The sequence below is a fragment of the Ochotona curzoniae genome, unplaced genomic scaffold (genome assembly GCF_017591425.1).
Source record: "Ochotona curzoniae isolate NIBS_2020 unplaced genomic scaffold, NIBS_Ocur_1.0 contig_2210, whole genome shotgun sequence".
NCBI lineage: Eukaryota > Metazoa > Chordata > Mammalia > Lagomorpha > Ochotonidae > Ochotona > Ochotona curzoniae.
The window spans coordinates 34041579-34058453 of record NW_024465369.1 but is presented as its reverse complement, the minus strand read 5'-3'; the positions used below and the strand labels follow the sequence as shown (position 1 = coordinate 34058453).

General features: G+C 41.6%; 1 protein-coding gene across 2 annotated transcripts in view; it reads right to left on the bottom strand.

Moving 5' to 3' along the window:
- The window catches only part of RAPGEF4 (Rap guanine nucleotide exchange factor 4), a 295713-nt gene that overhangs the window by 32487 nt on the left and 246351 nt on the right, over positions 1–16875 (bottom strand). For both annotated transcript variants that reach the window (XM_040971724.1, XM_040971725.1), the window contains 4 exons: positions 14686–14764; positions 2726–2876; positions 914–1002; positions 187–217 (listed from right to left, as the gene is read on the bottom strand). In XM_040971724.1, the coding sequence (XP_040827658.1) occupies positions 187–217; positions 914–1002; positions 2726–2876; positions 14686–14764 (350 nt within the window). The remainder of the gene's footprint in view (positions 1–186; positions 218–913; positions 1003–2725; positions 2877–14685; positions 14765–16875) is intronic.

Sequence of the window (16875 nt, the reverse complement as noted above, 5' to 3'; positions counted from 1 at the left end):
AAAAAGCACAGCAAGTGCATCAGGGACAGGGAGCCAGCCCACTAACATCTCACCGAGAACAATCCGAGACGCAATCAGAGGCATGGCATGAGAGAAGTCACGTTGGGAAATCACGACACACGTACAGCGTTTCTGGAGCACTGACTGTGCAGGCTACAATGAACAGATTCACACCCCACCACTTACTTTCTTTTGTGGAGCTTTGGCATCTTCTGAGCTACGGGAAATAGAGAACACACATCATTTAATAGAACGGTGATTGCTTTTAAAAGGCATTCTTTGTGTATAACTTTTGCTGGTAGAGAGAGAAATCACAGGGTCCCTTCAGTAGGCAGAGTGAGCCTTTGTGTTCTAAGAGACCACAGCATGCAAGAATAGCCGACACACACACACACCCGGCAGAGGCCAGTCCCTGGCAGAACCCTCGTTGATGGCCTAGGATTTTGGCCTTGCCAAGTCTCTCTGGCAGAAGGTTCACTCTCCAGTGTCTAACTGATCACTGAAGATGGCAGAGTGTGAATTCTTCTGTTCTCACAAGAGGACAAAAGTCTCTCCAATAGCTTTGGCAGCAGAAAGTGACCTTTAATTGCAAGGACTAGTCTTTCAAGGTCCCTGATCATTTTCTTGCTGAATTCACTCCTTGGAACTGAAGGGATCCAAGTGTCCTGATTGGGGCTCCCCAAACAAGGGTCTTCTTCCTCAGGCTGCCCTCCTGTGCTCAGTGCAGCCAATAAGACCTAGGTCCTTCAGGACACCTGCGCCAAGGGTACCAGGGTTACTCTGGGACCCACCTCCTAAAATCTAAACACAACATGGTTGCTGAGAGACCAGCTTTAACTCTTCAATATGAACAAAGGACTTAGGGGAAGACATGTTAAGACAAGGAAGGCCCCACAGCCAAGCCCTTCCTTACATTTGCTTGATGATCTTCTCCAATTCTGGAAGTTGCTCCTTTAGGGTGGCAATCACTCGGGCATCATCAGACACAGACACATAAAACTCCTGCAATTGACAAGGGTCACAGGCTTTTAGCAAGAAATGCAAAAAGTGCATGCTGCCACAGAGAGCAGGAAAGACATGCTTCTAACATCATCATTCGCCAACAGCCCAGACCAAGGACTCATGGACTGGAAGGAAAAAGGGCAGAAGAAAATGCTGCCTGATGTCTCAGTTCAAAACTGCAAATGAGAGAAAGTTCTGGAACTAGGCAACAGTGACGATGGCACAACACTGCAAATGTAACAAATGCCATGGAACCACCCATTTAACACATGGTTCAAATGGCATATTTTATATTAAAAGATACTCCTCTCTTATCATAATGAAAAGTTTTACAAAAACTTAAGTTCCAAGTGTATTGTGGATCTATTTGTATGTGAAGCAATGGAAGAAAATGTTTTAGAAAAGGGAATTTTATGTTTTACACCTCAAGGTGACTGTTTTATCTCAGTTTTTCTCAGGGGAATTCTAATACTTATGTTGAATATTATTGATATATTCAACATATGCCACTTGTGTGCCTAGTGAATAGTGGCAAAAATGCAGCTCTGATCTTTCACACAGTTCTGAGTCCAGGCCTCCATGCTGGCTTGCAGGGCACTGGCCTGACCACCCAGCCATGGCAAATGTGCCCTGCCCTGCCAGGAGCCAAGACCTGCACACCCTTGCAGACAGTGGGAACGCTGGCCAGCACTTGGGCTCAGCCATACTGCCTGGAACGGGAAGCATGTTTTTATCCAACACTGTCCATACTACATCAGCTTCCTGCCCCGTGACAACTGACTGATCACCTCTACATAACTGTAATCAGAGCCCATGGTTATGATTTTCCTATTTTTTTTTATTATCACTGCTGTTAATCTCCCACTGTGTGCTGATGTACTGACAGCAGAGGCATGTGCATATAGGAAGATGCCTGGTACACACAGGGTTTGGTGCTTTTCAAGGTTTCCATTTAGGGGCTTTAAGACACATGTGCACAGACCAAGGGCAGTCTCTGTAATTGGGGATTCAATGCCAGGGCCAGTGCTGCCCTGTGGGGCTAGAGAAACAGGAATGAAAACAGAGGCTGAACTTAACAGCAGGGTTTACAAAGCACAGGACACCCTGTTACAAAAATGGTGCAGCCCCTCGCTTCCTGGTCCCAGTAATTCCTCAACAGAAGTAGCTGCTTCCCTCTGCTCATAAAGATCTATCACTCACCTCATAATCCCACACCTACAATCATAACCAAGGACAGACATCAATGTACATCATGGTCACTGCACCAGTATTCTCTGAATGTGAAAACCAATCCCACATGATGGGAACAAACAAATCTATCTGGGACACAGCTACACAACAAAATTGAGCAGTGGGAGACTTTATCTTACAAGACTTTACTGACATGGGGAAAACATCCTTATGTAGGGATGAAGGAGAAAAGGCAGGAGAATGATGGGTTCTATGTGATTACAACTCTAGGAAACCTTGCTAAGGAAAAGAAACCAGATGACAATACATTAAAATGCAACCAGTTATTGAATTAGAGTGGCAGGATAATGGGTGATGTTTTCTGTCAGTTTTCTTAGAGCACCTCTCTGATGAATGAAGATGTTAACAATGTGTAGAATGTACAACGGCACAGTCTCCCCAGGGAATCCGCTGTGCCTATGGGTAGGATCAAGTGTGTTCTTAGAAGGAAGGATCCCCTTGAGCCCCCCACACCCCCACCAGCCACACATACCTCCAGGAAAGCCACGGCCACATCATCCTCCTGGAGAAGGTCTCCATACGTGGCAGCCCACTGAAGAACCAGGCGTATGACTCTCCTCTTGTTGTTGAGGGCATAATCCATTTTCTCCTGTTCAGTACCTTGAGAAGGCTGTGCATGGTAGGTGCCCGGGAGTCAAGGAAGACATTTAGCCATTTCACATACAGCTCATACAGAGTGACAGAAGGCCAGCCTTTTAAAAGATATGATGTCACTCTCAAGAAAAACCTTCACACCAAATGTACGCAAACCTTCACCAGCACCTGATGACTATGATCTGACAGCTGCTAAGTAATTAAACTCATCATTAACTCCCACCTGGACTTGAGTGTGGACAAAGAATCCTGCTATGTCTAGCTCCCACACTCATTTTCTGCCTTGTATTGCCCTTTGTCTCTCTTGTTGTTGCTAGTATAAGGATGCCTTGCCACCTCTTGTTGATTCCCATAATTCTAAATCCCTTTTATTTTATGGATTTCTGGAAAAGCCTGACTTGGCCATCTAGTCCTGCTGAGGCCATGCCCGATACAGTGCCTGGATAAATAAGCAATGCTAGAGTTAGATAAATGCCCAGTGACAAGAGAAGGAAGTTCCTGCTGTATCAATCCTGGGATAAAGGCTTAAGGACACGCCCTTCATGCTTGCTGCTCTTGCTACAGCCACAACCCACCTCCCTGTCAGTTTGTGTACCTGCTTCTTGCCATCCTAGTATAAACCCCTTGAGGCTTGCATTATTTGTATTGTATTCACTACCATGCTTACCCAGTGAATTACATCTAGAACTTTAAAAAATATATTCCTTAATACAGCCACAGTGGTTGCCTATTATAGGGCAAGAATAAAAGCCCCTATTCTTGGTTGATATTCTTGGGATGACATTAGGCAGAACATAGCAGGTGATCAGTAAATATTTTAGAGTAGGTATACCATTCATTTTTCCCCCAGTGATTTATACTAGTACACATTATAAAGAACTAGTTGATGATCAACTTTTCACAATTTACATGGTAACTCATATGCAATAAAACTCTGGTTAATAATTTTGCAATGAGTGTGGCATTTCGTTTCTACAAGGGAACAAACTGGCAGGAAGGGGTATAAAATGGCAGGATTAGGTAGCAAGAGTGCAGAGTTGGCTTTGACCCAGAGATTCCAATGAGTTTTGTTGCCATCATACAACCACCTGGGCCTCACAACTAGGAACAAGACTGGCCTTGCCTTCGCTTACAACCACAACTGGAAAGCACTGCAGAAAAGTGCCTCATGGCAGTGATGTGTTTGAAAGTGAACCCCAGCAAAGGGCCTTTTCTAAAAGGACTATAAATAATTATGATCAAGGTAAATGGCAAAACCTTAAAGCAAAGGTTTACTGCATGTAAATGGGTTACAAAATGGCTTTCATAAATTGAGCACAAGATTCATAAAAAAGAAAATTGCTCAACCAGTATTGCTACAATTCTCACTGAGCTTACAACAACCAAAAAAAAAAAAAAAAAAAGAAAGAAAAAAAAAGGAACAATTGCTTTATGTGAAAATCATTTCTTTTCTGATTAACCCCTTAGTCTCTTGCTTGGAGGCATCTATCATTTGGTCTTCTCTGTAAAGACTAGCAATACTGAGCACTACTTTTACGACCACTTTTTTTTAAAAGTGGAACCAAGAAACTGATTTTCAATCAACTGAACAATATGTAATGGTTCAGCCAAGAATTGGAGGATGTGGGTTTGAATCCTCCTACTGCCAATACCAGGTGATACAATTTTGGGCAAGTCACTCAGCAGCTGTATACCTCCACTTGGTCATCTGTGAAGCAAAGAGGTCACATGATAATTCCCAAATTCTGTCTGAGCTAAGCCAGCCCCCAAGCAAGACGGATCTTAAGAGAAGCCATATGCTGCCTTTTTCGTATGTCACTCTTGTGTTTAAGCTTGTGGTGACCTGCGTGGTGGTACTATGATTTGCAGATGGTTTATCTGTACCAAAAGTCATAGTGAGGCTTAAACCTCAATACAGCAGTCAGGAAGCAGGGCCTTGAAGAGGAATGGCTATTTCCTCATGAGATTAGATTGTTTCTTTTAGGGATGTCTTAGTTCATAAGAAAACCTGGTGGCTTTTAAAATATTCACTCATTAATAAATTTATTTATTAATTCTATTATTTTAGTTAGAAATTTCCATCTGCTGGTTCACTAAGTACCCACAACAGTCAAGGACAGGGCCAGGTCCAACCTAGGAGCCAGGAACTCTATTCTGGTCTCTCACATGGGTGGCAGGAAACCAAACACTTGGACCATCCTCCTCTGCATCTGCATCTGCAGGTGCATTAGCAGGAAGCTGGACTGTAAGTAGCACAGCCAAGACTCTAAACAGCACTCCAGATGGGATGCCAGTGTTGCCCTGCTGGGCCACAACACCAGTCCTTGGGGATGGGTGGTCAGAAGGAGTCATCTCCTTTGTTTCCTCCCTTACTTGGGGAGTGGGCACCTCCTGTCCTTCTACTTTTCTATCATGTATAGGGCAGCATGAAGTTCTTCCGAGCAGCTGAGCAAATGTAGACATCCCATCTTGGACATCTAGCCTTCAAAACCATAAACCTCCTCTCTTTATGAATTACCTAGCTTCAAGCATTCTGTAGTACCAAAAAGTGGATTAAGACAAAGGAACCCTGGCTTGTAGCAGATTTGGCAGGGGACATCTTCTGATTTTTTGTGGGATAGGAGTCAAGAGAAGAAAGTAAGAATGGCTAAAGTGGCGGGGGTCGGGGGGAGGTGGGATCGGGTAGGAGCTAAGGACTGCCAACCTTGATAACTGCATAAGGCAGTGAAAATTTTTAAGCCGGAAGACAATGCATTTTAAAGCCCTTATGACCTGAGCCATGCCCTAATGTCAGCTGCATCATGCTCATTTACCCTGATGCTATTGTGAGTTAATTAGACGGTCGTCACTTTGACAGTGTCAGGTAGGTAGTCCTCACATTAACACTGTCTAGGATTCTTCCTTCCACTCGCATTAGACCTAAGTGAGACTGTATGTGAGAGACAATTTTCCTGATGACCCTACTCTGTAGAACCATGGGCCAATTTAGGTTTTATGATGTCACATCAATTTTGAAAGACTGTTACTTTGTGTCCTGGGTTATTGTGTAAACCTGTGGCTTAAAGATATTGTGCTACACATGCAGTATGAGTATATTTGCATCATTCAAAGATGATAATATCACTCAGATGAATAAAGGTGAGCTCTTACAGTTGGGAAAATAATCCCAAGACAACATGACTGAAGTAAAGATGTGGTTTTCTAGAGGTAAGTCTGTTTTCAAATACATTACCTTTCAAAAACAAGAAATTCAAGTGTTTCACAAGTAGTTGTGTAACAAAACTACTCAACTTGTCTCACCAATTAATAATTAAGAGCTTACTCTTAGTAAGCACCATGCAAGCACATCTGGCTAACAGAGTGGGTATCATTCTTCCCCAATAGCTGAGTTAGTCTTAGGTACATTAGCTAAGGACTTGAAACATTCCACTGGATCACATGTTGAAAAAGTAGAAATGAAATATGAGAGATACAGCAAGAATCTTTTCTACTTGTACGAAGTTGATATGGCTTAAGATATCAAATTAGTATCAAGTGGGTACATTTCTAATGTTCCTTGGTTTGAACTCAAGAAGGAAATGAAACTACTTCATGTTTTAGGTACAGCAATATCAGCGGCACCCACAGGCTCATGAGAAATAGAATCAAATCTCCCTTGTTTCTAGGCCAGGGTGATGATTTTCTGGTCATTCTTTCTGATGTAGAAATTTGTCTTTTGTCCATCACTAAAAAAAAAAAAAAACCCAGAATACACAATTGATTAACATTTCAAACATGTCTAGAGTGTTACAATTTTTAAAGTATGTCCAGTGTGCTCATGTGAACATACAATACTATCAACAGATAAGAAAGAAGATACAGTCATAGATGGACAAATTGAGGTTCTGAGAGGAGAAATTTGCCCCAGAGTGTTCAGGGAGTAAATGGCAGGACTTTCAAACACAGACAAGGCTCTTTCCAGCAACAACACATTCACAGTCCTAAACAGTGGCTATGATGATTAGACATTAATGCTTGGCTCAAGAAATCAGTAAGAATCGTTGCATTTGGGAAGCAAATATCCTTATGGGAAAGAGATTTCTGATTTTTATTTTCTTCTACTGAACTTTCAGGTTTTGCTATCACTGATCCAGCATCTTGAGTATCTAAGGCAGAGTTGAGTGACCCCTGTCCTTGAACAGCTCCTCAGCCTCTTGGGAAATGCACTTGACCAAGCCCAGAGGAACTAGAAGGCATGTGTTTCCATGTATCATGACAGTTAAATTTTTTCCTTCTGGAAAAATAAAAAAGAATTCACTGATTCTGCAAAGTCTTGCCTTATTTCCCTCAAAAACTTTTTATGCATGAAGGTGGAGGTAGAGATCAGACTTCCTTCACAGCACAATGCTGGTCTGTCCTCAAGGATTCTACTCAACAGGAAGCACCCTGTCCTATTCTCCTCAACTGCCTGCTGCACGAACTGTTTAAGCAACACAAAGAGGAATGTATACGGCGTTGATTCTACCTGACGTGGTCACAGGTGAGGGGCTTTTGTCTGTCCCCTCCACAATCTCCCATGCTTTTAGATTGATGAGACCTTTGACTTCTATGAATCTCATTAAAAAAAATGGAGAGAGCAGGAAATCTGTTGCCTTTAGGTAGCAGTCGAAGAATAAAGTCTATTTGAGCAGATTTCTTGTCCCAACAGGTCAAAACTGCAATGGTCAAAATGAAGAATAATATTTCAAATATAGCATGTTTATAAGTTCAAACACTCCAGGAAGGTTGAGGAAAACCCGTCTAGGCAAGAGTGGAATCATGCATGAACTATGTGAGGGAAAAGTGCCAAGAGGAATAAAATTTACGTCCTCTACAGGAAAATAGCAATTTAAAAATGATTATAAACAAGTAAGTATCATGAATATAAGAGATAGTTAACATCGGAAGAGCATTAACTGAAATAAATACTTGGCTCATGCTTATGTGAATGGCAGATAGAAAACATCTAATGATTCTGTCACACATCCAGCAAGGAAAAGTTGTTACTGAATATCAAGATTCCTAATTCCACGACACTTGGTTGTAGGCTCACTGCTATTCACTAAATATCACTACACCTTCTGATTATTCAAATTCTAAGTTGAGATTTCTCTTATAAAGAAAACATCTTATACTAAGATCATTGAGTCAAAATCCTTAACAGTTGAGCCTTGTCTTAAATTCATCATGGATCTTTTGATTCCCTAGCTAAGGACTGGGAACACAGAAAGCTTAAACCAGAAAACTCTCAAATGTTTGTTCACTGATTACCTTAAACAACACAATTGCATTGTTTAAAATTGCTATGGAAGTATATATTTTCAAGAAAAACAGAAAAAAAGTTTCCCTCAAGTCACAGCAATTTTAGACCCTTTCCCTCAGCTACCTGCATTCCCAGGTTTGCCAAGATATCAAACACACATCAGATATGCCCTTTAAGTCGGCCATAGGAAATCATTGTCGCCAGGTACATTAAGTTTATACAAATCTCAGCTTTCCCATCTCTGCGTTCAGTCTGCACGATGACACACTGGCCTAGGGACTGCTGAACTGGACCAGCTCCTTGCACCACAGGTATGCGCAGCTGAGGACAGACAGGATCTGTTTTCGCTATTATTAGGGCAGAAAATCAGACGGGGTGAAGGCCATGGTGTAGGACATACTCTCCACCTTGCCACCAGCAGGCTTAATATTCCATTGAATCATTTTCCTCACACCGGCTCTGCCGTTCAAACACTGTAATTATTTCATATATTTTTACCTTGTTATTATCTTACTCACCACAGGCACCTGTAATTTTTCTGTATTTTTTTTTACTGCTCATTTACTTATTCTTAATTCAGCTAATAATGGTGCCATGTATTAAACGATCATGGGGAAAGTAAGTGAAAACCTGCCAGGATGTAGAGGCAGCAGATTCATTACAGCCTACAACAGGGAATAACATATTTTGTATACTTTTTGCAGTAAGTACATGCTAATTATGCAGCTATTTATAAAACACTTATCAACATTCAAACTGATACTCTTCAATGTTGTTGTTTTCTAAAATCCCTGATTTACATACAAGATCTCTGCTTGCAGCTGAAAACAAACTTTGGGGGCCATTTGCCCACCAGTGCAGCAAAGCTTCTGCCCTTTCTTTACGGCTGTGCCAGCTTTCTCGCATGAAGGCTATGGCAATCTTTATATGGGGCTTAAAGGTTTCTAAGGCACTTTCACACACAGAGCCTCATTTGATCTTCACAACGACATGGCTAGGTGGGTAGGGCAAGCATAATTACCTGTATTATCCTAAAGGGGCTTGCAGAGGTTAAGGGTAATTGTTGAGAAATACAGCTTCTAATCAGGTCCTTAGAACGGCTCTTCTGACTTCTGGAGTTGGCTTTCCTCATAACAGTCTGTGAGCCCTTTACTGCCTCACTTGCCTTTGTGGAGCAGCCCTTCCCCTTGATGGTGGGGCCTGTCCCTACCTTGATGTGGTATGCTCTTGGAAACGCAAGTGCAAGATTTAGAATGCCTGGGCTTCCTCACTTAGAACCTTTGTGTAAGCTCATGGACTATTTACAACCTTGGCTTCCTCCTGAGCAGACTTCACAGGGCTGTTGTTAAGGATGAAATGAGATGAAGAGAAACGAAATATGCACCACTGTGCCCAAAACAAGTCACGGCATTTCCAGAAAGTTTATGGAAAAATGAGTTTGGGGCAAAAACTGAAGCTCATGCACAGCTTCCTCATATTACATATTTCCCATGTATTAAAAAAAATCAGGGTTTTTATTTGTTTTTTATACTAAAATTAACTCACACTTTAAATCCTATTTTCCATTTTTTTATACAAACTCATCCCAGTTATCAAATGACTCTCCATGCTCCTGGGGAAGTCATCTTATTCTTATTGGACAGTTTTAGAATTTTTCGTCAGACTTGATTTTGGATTTAACTCTGCTATGCTAGTCCTACAACACAAACTTGTGTGCACTTGTTAATTCTGACCCCACTGGAGCCCTTTCCGTCCTGTCGATTTCTTTAGGCAGCTCCCAGTGCCTTGTTCAAAATCTTTGTCCTGGCCAGCTTTCAGAATTCTGTTCACTTCCTGAAATCTCTAGTTCTTGCCTACTCCCTTAAAGTCTCAAACCAGCGGCTTGAACTCACTGCAGAGCAGTTAGGATACGTCCCAACACAACATACTACCTGGGTTCAAATCCTGCTCTAACTTTTAATAACCATGTAACTTGAGGGCAGATTACTTAGCAGTTCAATCTAACTTCCTTTTTGTGGATAACAGAATGAAGAAAATATATGGTACCTAGTGTTGATATAAATATATATATATATATATATATGAAATGCCTGTGGCATGCTGGATAAAACAGCCATAACCACTTTTTTTTTCCCAAGTGGCACAGGATGGCCACATGCCCATCAAGCCAAATCTCCTCTATCAGAAATCAGCTCTCAAGTTGTATATCTGCAGAAATAGATTGCTCTGATAGTGCCATATGGATCAAACACTCTCAGAATCAAGTGGGGACTCCGTGGATAAAATTTGGCAGCAATAAAATAAGTTGAAAGTTTTCCTTAGAAATCCAATAAATGTTTTTGATACTTGGTTTCATCTGAAGTGTATGAATCTGAGGCTATTTTTGTAAATTTCCCACAAACAAGGAAAGCACACTTTGTCAAATCTTCCCCTTAGAGAACCTACACACACTTGGCCAGGGAACATCTCCAGGTCATTTTTCACGGAGAAACACATGATTGGCACCCTTCCTTTTCCAGAAGGAAAATTGCTGTGTTTGTTTCAGTACAGGAATAAAATGCAAGAAAAGAAAAAAAAGGGAGAGCGGGTAAGCCTTGGTGGCCAATCCATATTCAATGTTTCTTTCTTTTTAATTCAGGAAACTAATTATTTCCAAGCTCAGAGCATTAAATTTATGTTCAACACTAAGCCAGAGAACATTAGTATGGTAATAGAAAATATTTTACCAAAGTGATGGCTGTATTGAAATTTCTGTAAGTTTAATTATGAGTCATTTTCATTTAAAATTCTTTTAGCAGCAGTAAGATTCTGTCCTAAACAACAAAGACCTGTATTCAGTAACACAAAATAAAAAAGCCAAAAATGAGAGAACAACAAAAAAATGTACTGGCACAGAAAGCTTCAGAATCGGTCCAAATGCTAATGATGTTATCATGGACCTTATGTTTCCCCCTCTGCTCGTCTCAGCTTTATCACAGGGTACAGTCTCCTCAGTTTGTTGTCGGGAACTGGAGTCCCACATTTCTGTATCCTTTTCTTAACTGTTGAAAAGCCTCCTGGGGCCATGTGGTGACTCAGTTGGCTAATTCTCCACCTGCAAGTGCCAGCCATATCAATGTCAGTGTGTATCCAGGCTGCCCCACTTCTGATCCTGCTCCCTGTTTATGGCCTGGGAAAGGCAGTGAGGTGGGAGGTAGGGTGGCCTGAGTCCTTGAGCCTCGCACTTGTGTGGGAGACCCAGAAGAGGTTCCTGGCTCCAGCTCCAGCTCCAGTCGTTCTGGCCATTTGGGAAGTGAAACATGGGATGTACGATCTTTCCTTTTTTTGTTTCTCTTTCTGTCTCTGAATGTGTCTTTCCAACAAAAATTGAAAAGGCTTAAAAAAAAATTTGAAAAGGCTTTTTACGAAACAGTCCAGCAAGCTACTGGTCAAGTCTACCTTGGGTCTACGATTTGAGTGTCAGTCATTGGCAAGAGCAGTCAATTACTCTGTGTAGCCAGACTAAACAGTCAAGTTGCCAGGGAGATTGATTGATTGATTCTATCTGCTGTTTTACACTCTGAATAACTACAATAGCCAAGGCTGTCCAAGCTGAAGCCAGAAACCTAGAACTCCTGCTTGGGCTATTCTTCACTGCTTTCTAGGGCACATTATCAAAGTGTTGGATTGGAAACAGAGCAACTGGGATACAAACCAGCACCCATGTGGGATGCCAGTATTGCAGGTGGTGACTAGCCCATTGAACCTTAATGTCAGCACCAGGACTCTTTCGTTTTGCTTATACGTAAGCAGGATAAATTCCTGGACTCTGGGAACTCCCTCACTAAGCATTACAGAATGGCAGTTCTGGTCAGAGGGTCGCTGTCTTATATCATAGGACCAAGCTTATGTTGTCATTAACCATATATGACTATTAAATTTAAATGAATAATAATTCAGTAACATTAAAAATTCAGTTCCTCATAGCTGCTGGTTTCCAGGCTAATGATGATGGACTAGCAGTGGTATGCAAAGATTCCACCCCTGCAGGATGTTCTAGCCACAAAGCTCACTCTGGCTTCTCCCCACAAGGCTCGTTTACCACTGGAAACCTTCATTGATTATGATCACACCGCTGAGTTCCCCAGGCAAATAGACAAAGAGGTCAACAGATCTCCCTAAGAGCCTTGGCACTTTGGCAAAACTATTAAAATTGAAAAAGCATGTTGTTCAAGAAAATTCTGGAGGATTTTTAGGATAGATTGATGTCCTACAAAGCACTTTATCTGATTTCAATAAATAGGATCTGCTTGATTTTGCCCAACCAAAGTATCAATAAGCATGTTAACAAACGTTCTATGACTCCAATGAAAGGTTGTAGAATCAGTAACAGTTTAAAGAGGGTGGAAAAAAATGACAAAACTCAAACTGGGGATCCTAAGACCTGGATGACAGGTCCATTTGCTTTGGGGTAGCTTCTCTGCTTCTAAGGGGAGTGCAGGAAAGCTCCAGGCTTCTCATTTGTAAAACAAAACTAACACAAGCCCAGTAAGATTCTCTAAGTAGTTCACTCACATAGTATAGTAGTTATATAGTATAATACTGGTATAGTATATAAGTAATATACAATGTTTTACGGAGTATAAAATGGGCCAATGTGCTCAGAATGATGTTTGATACACAGAATTGATTGAAAACTGCACAGCAAAGGGCAATGACAGTTCTACAGGACCCAGTGTGAAGGAGGGAGTCTGAGGGCTGTCGGGAATACTGATCACCCTAGTCCCCAGAAGTCCTCAGCCCACAAAGGAAGAGGGAGGAGTTGAGACCACAGGAGTCCTGCGATTCTACTGCTCGCTCTCTTGTCTTCCCCTCCCTGCCACTCTCATTTTCCCTCTACCTGGCTGCAGTAGGGACTTTTCTTCCAAGAGTTGTTGCTTTAAAAATAGAAGCTAGTGATACAAATGTGTATGTGCAGTTCTTGGAGAACTAACTAATAAATGATACCATCGGAATGTGCAAAAACTGCAATCTTCGTGTTAGGGCCTTGTGTTGTAACGACTGCATGACTAGGCCCATTGGGACTCACTCTGCTGGTTTGGTATGCCTTAGGTTTATCAAACACTAAAACACATGTGAACCCAACGGTGGCTTTTATTTTTCCTTCTGACAAATCTCAAAGGTCTAATGATGATTACCATGCATGGAGTTAAAGAGCATGGAGAAATCCTGAATATGTTAATTTGACTTGACAAAAACTGAATATGAGCCAGAAAGAATATATAATATATATAAGTCTCATTAAGCTGTCATTACTTGAAAAGATGGCTTCTAGACAAATAAACACCCAAATCTCACCCTTGCAGCTCCCTCTGAGAAACACATTCAACTCCAATCTCCTATCCCCACACATTCTGCTGACTTTAAAAAGAGAATTATGGGTGAATAAGAAAATGAGAATCAGGTAATTATAATTTTGAAAAAGAAAACACACTACATTGATTGGATTGCTAAAAAAAAAAAAAAGTAACTCTCCTTTAATATAATTGACTTCTTCAGAAAGTCAAAGTATTTTGGGGTCTAAATTTTTATTGCTTTAAAAATAAACTGGAATTTGAAAATTTACTTTCATCTGCTCCCTAAAGCTTGAGGCGGGGGCGGGGAGGGGAGCTCAGATTTCTTTTACAGTGTTCAGCCACTGGTCTTATTCAGCACAGCATTAAAAAGCTAGCCCAAACAAGCTCAGTCTTCAGGCTGTCTAGTGGGAATGCCTTTGGTATCTTTAAGTCAATGTGTTAATCACTTAAAAAAAAAAAAAGACAAAGAAGGAAATTTTGTTGCTTGGAAGAGGAGGTACATGAGACTAGGATGAAGAAAATCAAAGCCTCCACTAGGGCAACGTGCACTTCCTTCAGCAGGGCAGCAACCTGATTGACACTGTAGCCTGGAGAAAGAACACAGGACCACCATCAGTCCATCCCACCAAGCAGCCTGGCCGAGTCACCACCTTAAGCTTTATATAGTCTTAGAGTGGGAGTGGATCTCTCATAAAGGCAAAATCTCACTCTCGTGCTCTCTTGCCCTTCCACCTGTCACCACAGGTTGAAATGGCACAAAGTATCCTACCAGTTGCCAGCACTGTGCACTTGGGCTTCTCAGCCTCTACACCCATGAGACAAAGGCATTTCTATTGATTATTGACTATCCAGGTTCAGGTATCTTGTGATAGCAGCAGAAACAAAGACTAAGCCACTCCCAGATTTGTTTCCATAACTTTCTCCACCCCTCCTTCCAGGCACAAACATTTCTTGCCAGCATCACCTTCTTGAAGTGATGCGGTACACCTTTTTCTACACATATGAGGAGGTGGAAACACACCTACATGCATGGCAGACCTACATCAAAAACAACTGGAGTCTACATGGGGGAGAGCCACTGGCATCTTAGAGCTTGAGGAGAACAGGAAACCCAACTCTGGCTGGGACATGACTTACCTTCAGAGGGTAAGGTGAGACAATGGCCATGCACCCATGGGGAACCTACAGGGGGACAGAGACTTACCAACAACAAAAGGATATTGGGCGACAAGGGCAGGGCAAAGCTGGGTATTTGGCATAAAAACACAGTGCATCAGAACAAAGTCATTTAAGATAGAATCTGGAGGGGAGAAAAGCAGAGGAGGAAATTAGGTTACTGTGGAAGCCAGAGTGCCTATTCATTTGTTCATGGCTAATGGTTCTTATACATTGGTCTAGGATATGATTTTACCATACATAGAAGCACTTGATAGACAAATAATGGTAAGAATAGCTTGAAATGAAAGCTACAATTTTTAGAACATTAAAAAGAGCCAATATTATATAATAGCATTAGTCACCTTAGTCTCAAGTAATTTTCTTGAAATAAATTATTAAGGAGTCTTTCACCAGGGTGGTGCCATACACACAGAATAAAAACATAGTTGTTTCCCTGTCTACTTTATGGCATACTTATTTTTCAGCATCTTCATTTCTTTCTGAATTTATCCCCAGAGGAGTAGATGAAAGATAAGAAGGTGATAAAATGGCCGGGGAAAGAGATAGTAAAAGCAGAGAGATGATGAAGCATCAGAGATCAGAGATGGAAGCATCAGAGAAGGATGGGAAGCAGCCAAAGCTCTCCAGTAGGAGAAAATGGTGACCATTCAACCGTGAGGGGAGGATCCTCCCTGCAAAGACAGCATGACCCAGCTGGTCCAGGTGGCAGCACCCTTTGGCGCCAAATCTAGGAGCCGGGAGTATGCCTATTGCCACTGAGAACTCGAGGCACCATGCGGTGATTCAGTTAGTAAACAGAACCCTGCTGACTGAGACTTGGGAAACTCAAATAACTCTTCAAAATAGAAAGTGATGAGAAACTCATCACTCTGTATGCTACATTTCCAGTGTCTGCGTTATTAATGACTTTGTATTGGCAAACTATCAGTGACTAAAGGTGTCACCATTATGCTCATTTAGGTATAGTGTAATCCCAGGCGATTGCCACTCAGTGTCACCAGTCATTCTAGTCCGATCATACTGAACCAGAGAAGAAGCATAGTAGGTGCCAGATAGGAGCTATATAAAACTTTGTACTTGAAGCAAAGAAGACCCATGGCTTCTCTGAGTTTAATATCTGGAGGCACTTTGGCAGGCTGTTTGTATTCTCTGGCTGCTTGCATGCCAGCCAGAAGACCTGGGCAGCACAGGCGGGGGAATTCTGCAAATGCATTTGACATGGGTGGTCTACGACGGGGAGCTGGTCCCCAGCATGGCCAACCTTCCCAAATTCACATTTCATGGTCATTTTCTTGTCTCTACTCACATGCAGCAACATTTGAGAACTGATTTTTAAGCAATTGTTTCCTGCTAGAAAATAATTTCCCAAGTCACTTTGACTAATGCTGGCCCACAGAGGTCAAAAACTTAGGAAGCTAATGGCGCTTAGGCTAAAAAAAAAAAATTGATGCTCTGGTAAACTAGGAGAATGGCTTGTCATAACTCAGTAATATTTGTTTCTGTGATGTAGACAAGTTTCACTGTAACTCTGGCATTCCTCATGATATGGCTAATTTATACACATTCTGGATCCTCCACTTCACCATATCTACATGCTATATGTACCTGCTCTAAGATTCTCTTTAATATCCAGGAAAGTAATGGGGGACAATAGCACCTTGAATTTATGAGAAAGACATTCATTTGTTTGTTATCCACAACCATGAATACTACTTCTAACTTAAAAAATAATCAGAAAAGCAGTGCATGAAAGCCAATATTCATTATAGTCTCATACACACACACACACACACACACACACACACACACACACACACACACACGAAGGATCACAAATCCTACCCCACGTACTAGCCATAGAATGTTTACAGTCTTCCATTTTTAAAGAAGCAATCACCCAATCTCCATTTCCCCAAGAAGTGACTTTCAAAGGCAGGCTGCACTTGTTCTCCATGGGCAGGAAGGATCTGTTAGATTTCTCCTGTCTAAGCTGGTAGCATCTTCCTTCTGAGCCAATCTGAAATGCAACGAAGACTCTGCCTCTTGCACTGAGCAACCATACATCCTAGGCAGCTGTGTTTTGTCCCGATTTGTGGTTCTGGACCTCCAGTTTTGAGATTTCATTTGCCTCTTGAGAGCACTTTCCTACTATCTGGTCTCTCAGAGCGCTTCTCTATTCTCTGCACACACCTGTCTTTTTCTTTTTTCTTTATTTTTTAAATTTTATTTTCA